The sequence below is a fragment of the Microchirus variegatus genome (assembly GCF_963457635.1).
Source record: "Microchirus variegatus genome assembly, chromosome: 17".
NCBI lineage: Eukaryota > Metazoa > Chordata > Actinopteri > Pleuronectiformes > Soleidae > Microchirus > Microchirus variegatus.
In genome coordinates, this window is record NC_139818.1 from 21,463,935 (window position 1) to 21,478,954 (window position 15,020).

General features: G+C 38.9%; 2 protein-coding genes across 2 annotated transcripts; one reads left to right on the top strand and one right to left on the bottom strand.

Annotated features, from left to right (window-relative positions):
- Nucleotides 1–835: 835 nt before the first annotated feature.
- On the bottom strand, nucleotides 836–6,061 carry nt5m (5',3'-nucleotidase, mitochondrial). The gene is made up of 5 exons (XM_083903368.1): nucleotides 5,487–6,061; nucleotides 3,977–4,077; nucleotides 2,709–2,769; nucleotides 2,483–2,597; nucleotides 836–1,590 (listed from the first exon to the last, which is right to left on the bottom strand). Exons 1-5 carry the CDS (start codon nucleotides 5,889–5,891, stop codon nucleotides 1,451–1,453), a joined length of 822 nt encoding a protein of 273 aa, XP_083759494.1. The 5' UTR covers nucleotides 5,892–6,061; the 3' UTR covers nucleotides 836–1,450.
- Nucleotides 6,062–7,083: 1,022 nt separating this feature from the next.
- Nucleotides 7,084–14,991, top strand: cops3 (COP9 signalosome subunit 3). The gene is made up of 12 exons (XM_083903489.1): nucleotides 7,084–7,242; nucleotides 8,120–8,249; nucleotides 9,636–9,748; nucleotides 10,125–10,174; nucleotides 10,261–10,353; nucleotides 10,455–10,634; nucleotides 10,713–10,853; nucleotides 11,316–11,489; nucleotides 12,129–12,215; nucleotides 12,647–12,760; nucleotides 12,881–12,961; nucleotides 14,186–14,991. The coding sequence occupies exons 1-12, from the start codon at nucleotides 7,188–7,190 to the stop codon at nucleotides 14,237–14,239; spliced, it is 1,272 nt and encodes a 423-aa protein (XP_083759615.1). The 5' UTR covers nucleotides 7,084–7,187; the 3' UTR covers nucleotides 14,240–14,991.
- The last annotated feature ends 29 nt before the right edge of the window (nucleotides 14,992–15,020 follow it).

Below are 15,020 nucleotides of genomic sequence, written 5' to 3' on the forward strand. Positions count from 1 at the left end.
TTTGTGTGATTTTTGTTGTTTCCTGTGTGCAGCGAGAACCGAAATGACCCAAGAACAAGTGAGGTGAAAACAAACCAACACAGCATTAAAACTTGTACATTAAGCTCGGCACAAACAACATCCAAGTACATCTCTGATTAACCACTTTCTTACTTTCATCCTCCCGAAATAAAAACACTTTTACAGCAAGAGACAAAAATGAATTCCACTTACACCGACGTGAAGGAGGAGAATAACAACGCTGCAGAAGTTATTTTCTACACCTCAGACAAAAACATTTTTATGGCTCGTGTCAATCCAATATAAGGTTATTTTGTGCACATGGTAAAAATAGAAAATAGTTGTTTGGAAATAAAACGGTAAAAGTTTACATCTTAACCCTTTAAGGTTCTACTCAACCATTTGGTCGACCACACTTTAAGTCGCTATATCTCACTGAAAAATGCATCAAGCCGAACTCACCAACACTAACTTAATGTGACTTGTTCTGAATGTTGTACTTTATGAATTACGCAAACCAGGTTTATTATGAACAGACGTCTCAACCGTTTGGTAGAGGCCTGTATCTTTAATACTGCAGGGTCTAATTTAAAAAATAAAAATAAAATACTGATTGATTGAATAAAGGGTTTAAAATAACCTATAGGTACAAGTATTCATGTATTGACTCATTGTCTTGTATTTAAAACAGTAATATTGACCAAAAACTAATGACTAATGTATGAAAGTCTAAAACTAAAATGTAAGAGAAAATATATATCCTCTCTTTTTTTTATTTTAGTACCAATAAATCACCCTCAAAAATCACAATAATCCATAATAATGAGGGTTTTTTTTGGCAACATGCATATGTGTGTTCATTTTGTGCAACTCTACGGCGACTTTAACAGCTTTTCTTTATTATTATTATTATTATTATTATCAGAGTAAAATATAAGATGTTAGTATGTTTAAAAAAATACTAAGAATGAACATACAGCAGCATCCATATGAACTCTTTAAAAATCTTAAGAGGTATATGTTTGTATGTTGGATTAACGTTGTCGACAGTGGCGTGTGTGTGTGTGTGTGTGTGTGTGTGTGTGAGTCATTAATGCAACACTTTTGTGATGGGGAAAATGAACAAAAACTGAAAACAAAAACTAAAAACAGAGCAGAGGAGAGGACGGCCACTTCCCTCTGCTCTCCGTGAGTCCACTCAGTCTTTCTGACCTCGTGGTCATTTGTTTTGTCGTGATAGAAAATGTGGCGGTCAACAACGGCTTCAAACGCAGTCTCACAGTGCCCCCTTGTGGTCCAATAAGTGGACTTCTTCTCCTAGAGTGTGAAACATCTCAATCTAATTTTTTTTTTTCTTCCTCAGGATTATTTTCCCAACAATCCCTCCGAACTTTGATGATGATGATGATGATGATGATGTCATCAGCGTCCACTAACCGTGGAAGTGTCCTCAGTGTCTCTTGCTGTCCAGTACGGCCTTCCAGTCGTCCGACCAGGACAGGAGGCGTCTCTGCGAGGGACCGAGCGACAGGTGCTTGTTGTGGCAGGCGGTGAACAGGACGTGTTCCCACGCGGGTTTGGCCTCCACGCCTGTGACAGGGACACATTAGACACGTAAGTGACGACCAGCGGCGTCGTATTCCTTTTATTTTCGTATGTTTTTTAATGCTTTGGCAGATGTCACGCTATCCCGTCATAATTTGGTCCAAGAAGCTGCATTATTCAGATGCATAGACTCTGTTTTCATACAATTTGGAGATGATGGGGAGCTGTTGTGACCCCAAGGATGCCAAAATAGTCCTGAGAGAGACGGCAGAGTTGGATCGCTGCTATAAAATGCACTCAACATGAGAAAAGAAGACATTTACATGGTTTTATTGCGATTTTAAAGCAACGGAAATTAAATTATGCTTCACCTTGAGTATAAATGCAGATTTCTACTGATTTAGAGAGTACCTTTTAAGGCAGAAATGCTCCATAATCCGTCTTTAAATAAACATTTAACGTTCGAAAGTGCGTAGGCTGACTTTTCCAGTAATAATGTCTTTTTTTTCTTTCTTTCTTTTCAAACTAAAACATTCAAATATGGAGATGCTGGAGCGCTGCTGTGACCCCAGGACGCCAAAATAATCGGGGACAAGCGAAGAGGAGCACTGAGAGACGGCAGAGCTGGATCACGGCCATAAAATGCACTCAACGTGAGGAAAATAAGACATTTAGATGCTTTTATTGTGATTTTAAGGCAAACCAAAATGAAATTAGGCTTCACCTTGAGTAGAAATGCAGATTTCTGCTGATTTAGAGAGTACCTTTTAAGGCAGGAATGCTCTATAAAACATTAAGGGTGAAGGACGAAGCACAGAACTTTCTTTTGAAACTAAAACGTTAAAACCAAAGTTTCAGAGACACTTACATATAACTACGTAATAAGTAATACTATATATATTATGACATATGGTGTTTTGTTGTTGCGAGTCCTCACCTAGAATGTCAGGCTTGTCGTCTATGAGGACGTCCCCACTGATTAATGTCTTGTCCCTGGTCAAGATGACCTGCTCCAGGAAGTCATGGCCCAAATGCCTCTCTACCCAAGCATACTGGACAAATACACACACACACAAACAGCACAGAGAAGAACTCATTATCCCTCCAAAAAATGAAGCACAGCATTTTCCAGAGGGAAAAGACGATGTTTTTGATGGACTTACCTTCTCATACGGGCAGTGTTTGAAATGCATTATGGGGCTGGTGCAAATAAAGACATCTGTGCTGCGGAAAGCAAGAGAAACAACGCGACCAGGTGAGAAAGAATTTAAAAAAACAGACACATTCTTGGATATTTATAAATGGAATTAATAACAAAAGAGAAAAGAGGAGAAAACTATCCATTACAGTAGATTTCATTGATTAGGTTCATTCAAGCTCTGTAGCCACAGGAAGTCATTCACTTCCACAGTAAGAGGAAATGTAAACATAGAGTTTCATAACCGTGGGCAGGCGGCTATTTTTAGTTTGTCATTCTCTGGAAACGGCAATCACAGCCTCCTACATCATGTAAATGAAATTTCACGCATGAGCAGTGGAAGATGCTTTGGTCAACACGTGCAGTTACTGTTATCACAGTCCGAACCAGTGTTATGGTTCTGACCGAAGCAGCTCGTCGTTTTAAATCGCCTTTAAATCTCAAATATACAAACACTGGGACCATGTGCAGCAACACAAGTAGAAAACATGCTCTCGTCTATTGAAATAAACGCGTACGGACAGATTTTGCATGTAAAGTCAGTGGAGGATGTGTGTGCAGTGCAGTGGTACAACATCTCGATACTTCACTTTTCGAATTATCTGTAACTGAATATATAAATCCTCTCTTTTTTTATTTCAGCACCAATAAATAAATACATCAATAAATAATTCATATAGACTTGAATATATTCAACAATAATGGTATTTTTGGCAACACGCATGTATTTATTTTGTGCGTTATCAGAGTAAAATATAAGAAGAAACGTCCATCCATCCATTATCTACCGCTTTATCCTCATGTTTAAAAAATAAGAATACTCAACATACAGCAGCACTCGTATGAACGCTTTAAAAATCCTAAGAGGTATATAATAATAATAATAATGCATTATATTTGTTTGTATTTTGGATTAACGTTGTCAACAGTGATGTGGTGCACCCCCAAATTACTGCACGTGAAATAACAAGCTGATAAAACAATGACGCACTCCTGTGTTTACATATTGCACGGACGTAATATGCAAAAATAAATGTGCTATGCTATGTATGAGGCTGCTATAAGTGCTATGAACCACCAGGTGTCACTGTGTTGCTGCTTTTTAGGCCCCAAAACTTTTTTTCTCAGCACAAATAGAAAAACTTGAATATATTATGCAAAACATCAAATAACAAGATGCTTGTAGTGAATGCTGGTCACACAACGGTGACTTAAAGTATCTTTAGGACATACTCATCCATGCTGGCCATCTCCTTGACGGCCTCCACGCCTCCAGGCAGAGGCTCCAGGTCTATGAAGAAGTCTTTGGACTCCCAGATACTCATGGCTTTTTCCTGCACACACACACACACACACACACACACGGTTCATCACTGAATGTGTATCGGCACAAGTGTTCATGTACTCGACAAAGGACCTTACGAAACTCATGCTTTTCAAAGGGTTAGTGAGATAAATATCTCACCTTCTACACACTGAGCGAAGACCTTTTACGACCTTTGCGCACAATCTATGTCATTGGACAACGCTGTATGTTACACAATGACATGTGCGTATAGAAACTGAGAACTTCTTACATAATGGTTGATTTATATAGGCTTTATGTTCTCTTGTACACTCCAAACCTGCAGTTGAATTTGTCCTCAAATGCATGCATGGGACATTTGGTGCAGGGATATATTGACAATGTTTTATGTCTATTTAGATTAACCATTAAATTAATGCATAGAGCATTAACAGGACTACATTGACGGCATATTGACATTTTGTTTACTCAGTTATTATACTTACGTTTTCATACAGTCTGTAGTGTATGGCATCTAGATTTGAATTCTGTGTGTTCACTGTTCAGTGCATTTTTCCCTATTTTTAATTAGGTCGTTCAGGCGCAGTTTGTCCCATGTACATATAAGTCTAGATTACGCACGTACGTGTTTTTTACAATGAGTACGTTTACATGCACACTAAAAAACTGATTAATATCGGGTTTTTGTAGTTATCTGGTTATTCAAGTGCTCATGTAAACGGAATAAACTTTTCATTATCAGTTTTTTGCCATCATCGTTTTTTTTTTTTTTTAAAACCTGTTTGACTCACCTTGGTTTCTGTCAATAATCTGATGGACACACCTTAAACGGTTTATTCCAGTTACCAGATTATTACCAGTAATCGTTTTTTTTAGTGTGCATGTAAACACACTCTAAAATAGTATATATTACTATAAAAAAAAAAAAGCAATACAAATTCCATGATAAAAAGTTAAATTATATATAACCAGGGCTGAACAATGAATCGTATTATAGTCGGAATTTGAAACAACACATTAGTAAATTGTGCAAGACAGACACGGTATAATTTTATAGATTAGTGTTTTGACAGTGTCATAACAATAATATTTAAAATCGCGAAAAATGAACATTCGCTTGACTAAATTATATCGCAATACTGTCCATAGAGAACGTTTTTCCACTTTAATCGAATCAATGTGATAATAATCAAGATTGAGCATATAGTACGGCCCTTAAATACATCGCGAAATAGGTCAGATCGCTTTATATCGTGACATATCGCGATATTTCGTGATATCGATCATGTCATAAGACCACAATTCAACGTCAACCCTCAGTAAAAAACCTGAAACTACTCACACACACAGTCTCTACATGCTAATATTGTCATTATAGTAAAATAAAAACAATTCATTATTTTATTCTAAAGGGAATAGTTGAATGAAGACACTCACACACAGGTCCCTCCTCAGCCGTCCGTACTGCGCTGACACCCAGAAGCCTCTCCTGTCATCCAGGGTGATGTAGGGTTCGTCCGGGTACCTCGCCCTGTACTTCTTCAAGAACCCGCCCTCGAAGTCCGCCAGGACCCCGTCCATGTCGACCAGAACCCGCAACCTCTTACCGGTCGTGGGGGACGAGGACATGTTGACGCAAATCCTCTTACACGGACCTCGGAGCAGAGTGTTTCCTGTTCCGAGGAGGAGGCGGGTTGTGCCGCACAGGAACATCGTGTTGACTCGAAGGGGATCGCAACTGTTGACCTGGTCCAGACTCGGAGATATATAATCCGCATAAAAGTTGCCCGAAACACTGCGGCCGTTTGTGACACTTATTATGACGTTATTGCGTGTTTTCATCAAGTTTTGTTTAAGTGTAACTCTATCATTCTGGGCGGCTCTCCGCCAATCAGCCGCAGCTGAGCTAACGTTAGCTAACGGGTTAGCAGAACCGCAGCGGGCAGGTCAAATGTGACATTCCCTTTGGTAACAGTACACGGGGGGGCTGTTTATATCGTTTCACACAGCGTATGAGCTGTCATGCGGAACATAACACAACCAACTGCGGAGCCCACAGTGTTTGACGGGAACTTTTAGAGCAACCGTGACTGACTGTGCTGCATCTTCCACGGTAGAAACTCAGAAACAGAGCTAGCTGCAAAGATGTTTCACGAGTGAGATGTCCCACTCCTCTCCACATCTGCGTGTCGTGACTTTATTGTGTACACTCACAATGTACGGTGTTACGAAACAATAATAACAATAACATGATAATTAATTAAAAAAAAAATATTTTTTTTTTTTTTGGTTTGTCAAAAGAAATATTGCTGACATTACATTAAACTACACAGTTTAACTTACTGCTACTACTATTACTATTATTATTATTATTATTATTATTATTATTATGTTACTGCAGGATTTACTATATATGTTTTGTGTAAAACAATAAATGAATGAAAATAAAGAAACAATAATAATAAACAAAAATAAAAAAGAATGAACTAGAGTAAGCCACACTAGTTAAGGATTAATTTTTGTTATAAAATATCACTGGCTGTATTAAAGACTTTTATTAACTCATTATTATTATTGTTATTATTAATGATAAAATATTATATTATATTTTATAACACAACATTATATAATATTATGTAATGGGGGCGGATACAGCGGCTGAATTAATGATATAATCCAATAAAAGTCAAGTAGGCAGGAGATCTTACGTTTTATAACATCTTTGTTCAAAGCCCGGTTAATGGTAGGCCGACCTCACGTCAGTTCCTGTATTTATTTATGTATTTCCTAAAGAAACATATTCACTATATTCAGCGTAAAAGTGACACATTTAGATGCTTAACACTTACAAGACACGATAACAGATACAGATTCATTTTAAAACTGAAAAGTAATAAACAAATAAAATGTATTTCTGCCGTGTTTACAAACACGATTAGGACATCGTGTACCTGTCTCTTTAAGAATCCAAACGGTCGCTTCCCAAATCTCGTTGCAGTCACTTCTAGTTCGTAGGATCTCGCGATAACGTCACCTTAGTGGCGGCTGTGTGGCCCCCTGTATCTGTCCGGACGGAGTTGTTTCTGACGTTTGAATGAAAAACAGTGCAAATTACCTCCACTTTGGACCCAGGAAATAATGGCTTCAGCCTTGGAGCAGTTTGTGAACAATGTGCGGCAGCTCTCCGCTCAAGGTAGGCTCGCTAAACTCATTCATGTGGGGAGTATTAGCTAGTGAGCTAGCACAAGCTATCCAATGCCTTGCCGATAGCCAAACTGGTCAGAGCCTCTCTTTTTTTTGCATTATCATGTAAATACACCGTTAAAATGGCTTTATTCGGCTGCGAGAGTTGTGTAAAGTATCACCGGGGGATGCGTTAGTGCGCAGTGACGTCAGGGATACATGTGAACTAAGCGCCCCGGTAAACAAAATGCTATAATCATACTTTTTGTTTTTGGTCTAGAAAATAATTTCTGGTAACTGCCTACCGGTAGTCCCGCCCTCGTCACACGTAATTGGCTGCCGGACTGAATCGGCGAATCCTATTGGTTTAAAGTCACCTGTCAATCACACTGGCATTACCTCTGTTGCAAGGCCTTGACAGGACACTTGACCGGCCGAATTGCATTGAAATACACAGCCGCAGCACGGCAGTTGTAAACAATATTGTAGGCCGGTTTCTTCTTTCATTCCTAAACTATAACCTCACAGCCGGCGCAGACGTCATATTGCAATTAATTCTCACGATCTGAGCACTCAAACAATACACAACACTTAAGCCTTCTCGAAATTAAGTATATTCCTGTTGTAATCTGTGGCTAACAACATTACGTATATTATTTACAACTGCTTTGACAGATTGTGTGTGTGTAGTGTAATGCCATCCAACCCCACAATTTTTTTTTTATTATCAGCAGACCGACCTCAAACCAATAACTATGATGAAATGTGATCTGTGACTAAAATGTAGATATTTTGAGGTTCTGTCTATTGATGTTAATGCCATGGAGGAAGGTTTAAAATGACCCTCTATTCTTTTGCCCTCTCCATTTTCACCCTTACAACCCCAGGCCAGATGACTCAACTATGCGAGTTGATCAACAAAAGTGGGGAGCTGCTGGCCAAAAATCTGTCCCACTTGGACACGGTGCTGGGGGCCTTGGACATCCAGGAGCACTCCCTAGGTGTGCTGGCTGTGCTGTAAGTAACAAACCAACTTTTTTTTCCCCCCACTTTGATCACCGTATAATTACACGCTAAGCTGATTGACAAATGGTACAGTGCAGTTCAGTTTGCTATGGTATAGATGAGCCCTGACTGGATGGCTATAGCAGCGCCGTTAGCTATGTAAATTACTAGTTTAACACAGTGTCACTGACAACATCGTTTATGAGAAAATAATGACACAGACAGCCTTGAATTTTCACTCTGTCCTAGTGCTCAGCGTATGCATATAAATAATGCATTTGGAGTTTTTCCTGTTGTGAACAGAATGGTGCCAAAACATGATAAAGTATGGAAAAGTTATTTTGTTACTCGTCGCAGCAACTTAGCACAAATATAACGGCATCTCTTGGTGGAGACGGGGCTCTGCTGCTACTTTCATAATGTTTTTGACTTTGTTCATTCCCTGTCTTCATTATGCTCCCTGCTTATGCTCAACTTTTGTCCCAACTAGACCAAAACTTAGTGTCATTGTTTGTGGTGTCTGCTGGAGGTCAAATAGTACTGTGTCCGGAGCTGCAGCTAACGATTATTTTTGTAATCGATTAATCTGTTGATTATTTTCTCGATGAATCGGTTGGTTCATAAAATGTCAGAAAAGGTTAAAAAAAACGTTGATCAGTGTTCGTCAAACCCGGAAATGACGATGTTATCGAAAGTCTTGTTTTGTCCACAAACCAAAATTATTCAGTTTTAATGATTTCTTTGTTTTCCGTGGAGCAAATTAACAAAGAAACTATTCACATTTAAGAAGATCAGAACGATCGGAAATCTTGTTTTAATAATGATAAAAGCTTCAAACAGATTATCGATTATCAAAACAGTCGACGATTCATTTAGTAATCGATTAATAATCGATTCAGCTCTAACTGTGTGTAATTAACCGAGTAGACAAGCAGAGTGATTTTAAACAAAGACAGTTATGTTTGAAAAACAACATTCTGTTTGCACACATGTGGGAGTCTCTCCACGATGCTCTTTCTCTCAGTCTGTGCGTTAAATGCTAAGTGTGTCACTGGAAACCTGATGTTGTCACTGAGCAGCTGAAATGTACCTGTTGCTTATACAGCAGATGGACTTTGTAACAATGAAAGTGATTATGTAGGTATTTAGAAAGTCAAGAAAAGCCTCTACTGCACTGAATATCAAACAGTTTTGAAGATTGCAATTTAATTCAACAGTGTTTTCCCATCATAAACTGTGACTAAGCTGGATATTAATAGCTTAAATCTGTATCCTAAACATCAAACCACACAGCACCTAAGGTCGACTAAGTTTTTGATGTTTATATTTACAACATTGCAAATAAATGCACCGCTTTCACACTTTTTTTGCATGCTTCTGCACACTCTTTTCTTCTAGATTTGTGAAGTTCTCCATGCCAAACATCCCTGACTTTGAGACGCTCTTCTCCCAAGTCCAGCTCTTCATCAGTACCTGCAATGGGGAGCACATTAGATATGCAACAGACACTTGTAAGTCCTGAATAAACCAAACCCTCTCTCTCGATGAGAATTTTATGACGCACATTCCCGAAATATGTTCACCTTCTGCTTGTTGTATTTTTAGTGCCCTCAACAATTATTATAAAATGTTTTTCGGTAACAATGAAAAATACACAACACATTTTATTGTGTTCAATCAATCAATGATGTGTTTTTATGTATTGTAATGTAATTCTTTTCTGGCTAATACCTTGATGCGTTTCATATAGTTACTTAGCTGTATAAATTCTACGTTTTGATAGCCTGTGCTGTACACAGCACTGCATCGTAGATAATCAGCACCTATTTAAGTCATTATCAAGAATTTACAATTCACATTTTCCTCTCCCTCTGTTTCTTTTCCCAGTTGCTGGTCTCTGCCACCAGTTGACAAACGCCCTTGTAGAACGCAAACAGGTAAAAACTGTGGTTTATGTTTTATGTTTTCTTTTAGGTCTCAGCCTAAATGCAGCTGAATAAATTTGAACTTTTCTCTCTTGCAGCCATTGAGGGGTGTAGTCATCCTAAAACAGGCAATAGACAAAATGCAGATGAACACAAACCAACTTACCTCAGTTCATGCAGACCTGTGTCAGGTGAGTCACGGCCACTACAGTTATTTGAATGGTCTATTTATGAATTCGTCCAGTGTAAACCGTCCGCCCACACTCACTTCACACCCCGATTCCCCCTGCAGCTGTGCTTGTTAGCGAAGTGCTTCAAACCGGCCCTGCCCTTCTTGGAGCTGGACATGATGGACATCTGTAAGGAGAACGGCGCCTACGACGCAAAGCACTTTTTATGTTACTACTACTATGGTGGCATGATCTACACGGGCCTCAAAAACTTTGAAAGAGCACTGTATTTTTTTGAACAGGTACGTGCAGATGGTTTCCACGTCCCGGCATATTCTCTGCGGCGTTTCTGTTAATATTTCTGATCTGTCTTTTGTCAGGCAATAACCACTCCAGCCATGGCAGTAAGCCACATCATGTTGGAAGCCTATAAGAAATACATCCTGGTCTCACTCATTCTCCACGGCAAAGTGCAGCAGCTGCCTAAATACACCTCACAGATAGTAGGGAGGTTCATCAAGGTAGGAACACAAGAAAGATCTTGTATGTCCTGTAAAACCACATTGCATTTGTACAGGTAGACATTGTGTGTGGTAAATGGTAACTGATCCATTGTTTTAATTTGTTATCTTATAATTTCCGGCAAGCTGCACACTGAGAGGTGTGAAATTTCCTCCACAAACACATTTAGAACAATATATACATTGCAAGTATATTATAGCCTAATGCAAAGTTGTTCCCTAATAATGACGAGGAGCATGCAATATGATGGCTAACATCAATGTTGCGGCTCAATGCTCACTTTTCTTCGCTCTGAAAAAGTGAAAGATAAATCACGAGGCATTTTTTTTAAAGTGTAACAAAAAAAGAAAAATCTGCAATGTCGCAACGTGTAGAACTTCCGTGGTGCTTCGATCCCACGTGCGGTGGCTTGACTCGCCTGGAGACATGCATCTGTCTCATATCTGTCTTTTCCCCATCAGCCCCTGAGCAACGCGTACCACGAGCTCGCCCAGATTTACACCACCAACAACCCGGCGGAGCTGCGCGGCGTGGTCAACAAACACAGCGAGACGTTCACACGAGACAATAACACAGGCCTGGTCAAACAGTGTCTCTCCTCGCTCTACAAGAAAAACATCCAGAGGCTAACAAAGGTGAGTGTGTCTGTTGTTTTTATTTTGTATCAATAAGGGTAAGGATTACATTTATGTTTGACATTATAGCACAAGCAGTGACAGTGACAATTAAAAAAACATCAGGAAGTGACTGAAACATGGGGCGTGTGAAGATCCATGTATCCATGTGATAAGAGAACAAAGACTTTGCTTCATTCAGATAGCGCAGTGTAATCCGTCAATCTCGCGTGCATAATCGTGATGCTATTATATAATAATTCATGCTTGATTTCAACTATCTCACATGTATTCTCTCTGTAACGACCGTGTCTCGCAATATTAAGAATTGGAAGAAAATAAAGTCCCGTCTTTGCCACATTAATCGGATTTGCTCTAAAATTAAATCAGTTATTCCTATGGTTATTCCCCAACTCTGCACAGAATTTCATAATGATTATAATACTGTTGCACTCGTGGAGTTGCCCCCTGGTGGCTATTCAGTGACTCCACAGTTTTTCGCGTATGGTCTACACATGCCACATGGTTCCTTGTTGTGCTTTAATGTAAACATCGAGTTACTGAATAGTCTTTCGATGATGTGCTGTGTTTACCCTGTCTTTACACGGTGAGCAGATCTAACATTTCTGAATCTGTTCTACTCTCCCGTGTCTCTCGTAGACTTTCCTGACACTGTCTTTGCAAGACATGGCGAGTCGAGTGCAGCTGTCTGGCCCCCAGGAAGCAGAGAAATATGTCTTACACATGGTGAGTTTGATCTTACGTACATTATGAGAATCATTTATTATTACAGAAGTCGCAGGTTTTGTTTGTATTAAACTGATGTCAGAGATCTTAAGATGTTGTTTTCTATTAGTGTATTTCATTTGTTTATCCTTGAAATGTCAATTCCAGACAGATTTAGAGGTGTTAAATATGTTTCTCTAGTTTTGTACTGATCAATGAGCTTTATTATTCACTCCGTCCACTCCCACACTCAACCCCTACGGTCAATTTAGAGTTGCTTAATCCCCAAATCTGCATGTTGTTGGACTGTGGGAGGAAGCTGGAGAATAAAAACCCACACACACATGGGGAGAACATGGTCATCTGTCTCCATGTGGCCCTGTAATGGATTGAAGATGAATAAATTTAATGAATAAATGTTGCTTATGTCCTCTCCTCACGCTCCTTTGCAGATTGAAGACGGCGAGATCTACGCTAGCATTAACCAAAAGGATGGTATGGTCTGCTTCCACGACAACCCCGAAAAATACAACAACCCCGCAATGCTCCACAAAATCGACCAAGAGGTAAAAAAAAAAAAAAAAAAAAGATTGTGTCTCTGTGTGTTTTGTGTTTTCACATGAACTCGTGTGAATCGCTCATGCGTGAATCGCTCGGTTTTATCCTTGTCACTTTTCTCCTCACAGATGTTGAAATGTATAGAGCTGGACGAGAAACTAAAGTCTATGGATCAGGAAATCACAGTAAACCCACAATTTGTGCAGAAGGTGAGATAATTTTTAATTGTTTTCCTTAATGTATGAGTTGTCCTTTTAAAGTAGTGGTTCTTTTTTTTTAAACTTTTTTATAGCAAGTACCACCTGGGAAAATATTGAGTTTTGGAACTAACATCATTATCGTTAACTAATGTTCAAATATAATAGTCAGCTATGGACTTATCACAGGAGGCAGATTTTATTGAGTTTCCTCCAAGTACAAACTAGAGGAAGCTTGCGTACTTCTGGTAGTACACGTACCACAGTTTGAGAACCGTGGCTTTAAAGTTATCTCTGGAACATTCACATTTTACAATTGGTAGGATGACTGATTTTAGGGATGTGAATGGAATGTTTTTCTTGGGCTAATTTTCACTAGTGCTGTCAAACGTTAACGCTTCAACGTTAACGCACAACTCCCGTTTGTTAAAATTAGTCTCTAAAGTAACGCTAAACTTTAAAAACAGAGACACACATACGCAGTACACAGGTACGCTGGTTATTTGTAGCGCTGCTCTTTTCGTTCAATAACGTTGTGCTAACGGAGCTAATGCAGCTAACGGAGCTAACTGGTAAATGGTGTCTGGACTTTGGTGGCACTTAAACATGACGTCATGCACGTCTTTTTCCGGTCAGTCGTCATGGAAACGCGTCACGCGCTATCGTGCGTTAACCTATTGCACAGCACTAATTTTCACATAAACACAAAATATTTCAAGCACAATGTTAGCGTTTTGCTTTTTGGCATTTGTTTATCAATCGAGGGGCTTCTTAAAAGCTTATAAGATTAAAAGAGACGCATTAATATTTTATCAGAGATTTGTTCTTGGGGGCAGGAGCAGAATCTGTGCATACTAAAGAGCACATTTATGCAAATAATCCTTTATTCTGTTTTCCTCCATTCCTCTCTTGTACATTATAATATTCTAATTACTATAATTTATCATCTATAACACTTTATTTTTAAATTATTCCTACCATTATTTCGGTTCCGTTCGAGAACACATTATGTATCTGACATGGAGTTTTCCTATGGTGTTCACCATTACACACTAATAGGTCACACCTACTAATTGTATGCACAGTTGATTTTGATTTATTGAGCTCCCCGAGTTGATTTCCTGAGCAGAATCGGGAATATGCTGCTATTCCCTGAGGAAAAACACCCGTGATGATCAATTCCAAGACAAACAAATGATGAAAAGTGACATTAATTGATGTTTTTTTTTTTTTCAGAGTATGGGATCTCAGGAGGACGATGTCGGTAGCAAAACGTCAAGTTATTCCTGAGGAGCCTTGGACTGGGACCGAACGCTGCCACCGCCGTGACACGTCGGTCCCAGGATGAGTTGGATTTTTTTTTAAAAGAGGAAAACAAACATTCTATTGCATAAGGACATTTGGTCAAGGAAAAAATCTAATTGTGTGGAATGATGATGATGATGATGATAATTTGGTAATTCTTTCTTCACAGTGTCGAAAGGATATACCGAATGATCATTACAGAAAAGGAACAAAAAAAAAGAAAAAAAAAAAAAGAATTACAGTTTTGTCAGTGTTTTATTTATCAATGTTGAGGTTGGAGCGCCACTGCTACATTAACAGAAACCACAATAATAAAAACTGGACTTATTTGTTCCAAATGTATGTGTGAATAATCTCACTGTTTGTTTTGGTTCTGCTGCATGATGATGGCCGAGAGCATTTACACTTGAGATAAAAAAAAAAAAAAAACAGTCTGATTGTCTGGCGATGACTACGTTTCTCTCACTCACCCCTTTTGGTCCGACTGTAGATATCATCAATAGAAAAAATCTGTACTCGTGTACATGCCCTTGCCCAAAATTGACCACAACAGAGGAATTGTTCACAATCTGGTGCACTGTTATTGTTGTTGTTTTTTCTCCTTCCTTTTTTCTCTATTTTTTTTGTTGTTGTTTTTTTTAGGTCGGATCCACTAGAGGTCGCTAGAGCATTGTACAGCAAACCGTTTTGACAGCTTGTTATTACAAGAGACATGAAGTCAGCAGATGAAACCAAACTGTCATTTAATTTGGTATCTTGAGCTTTG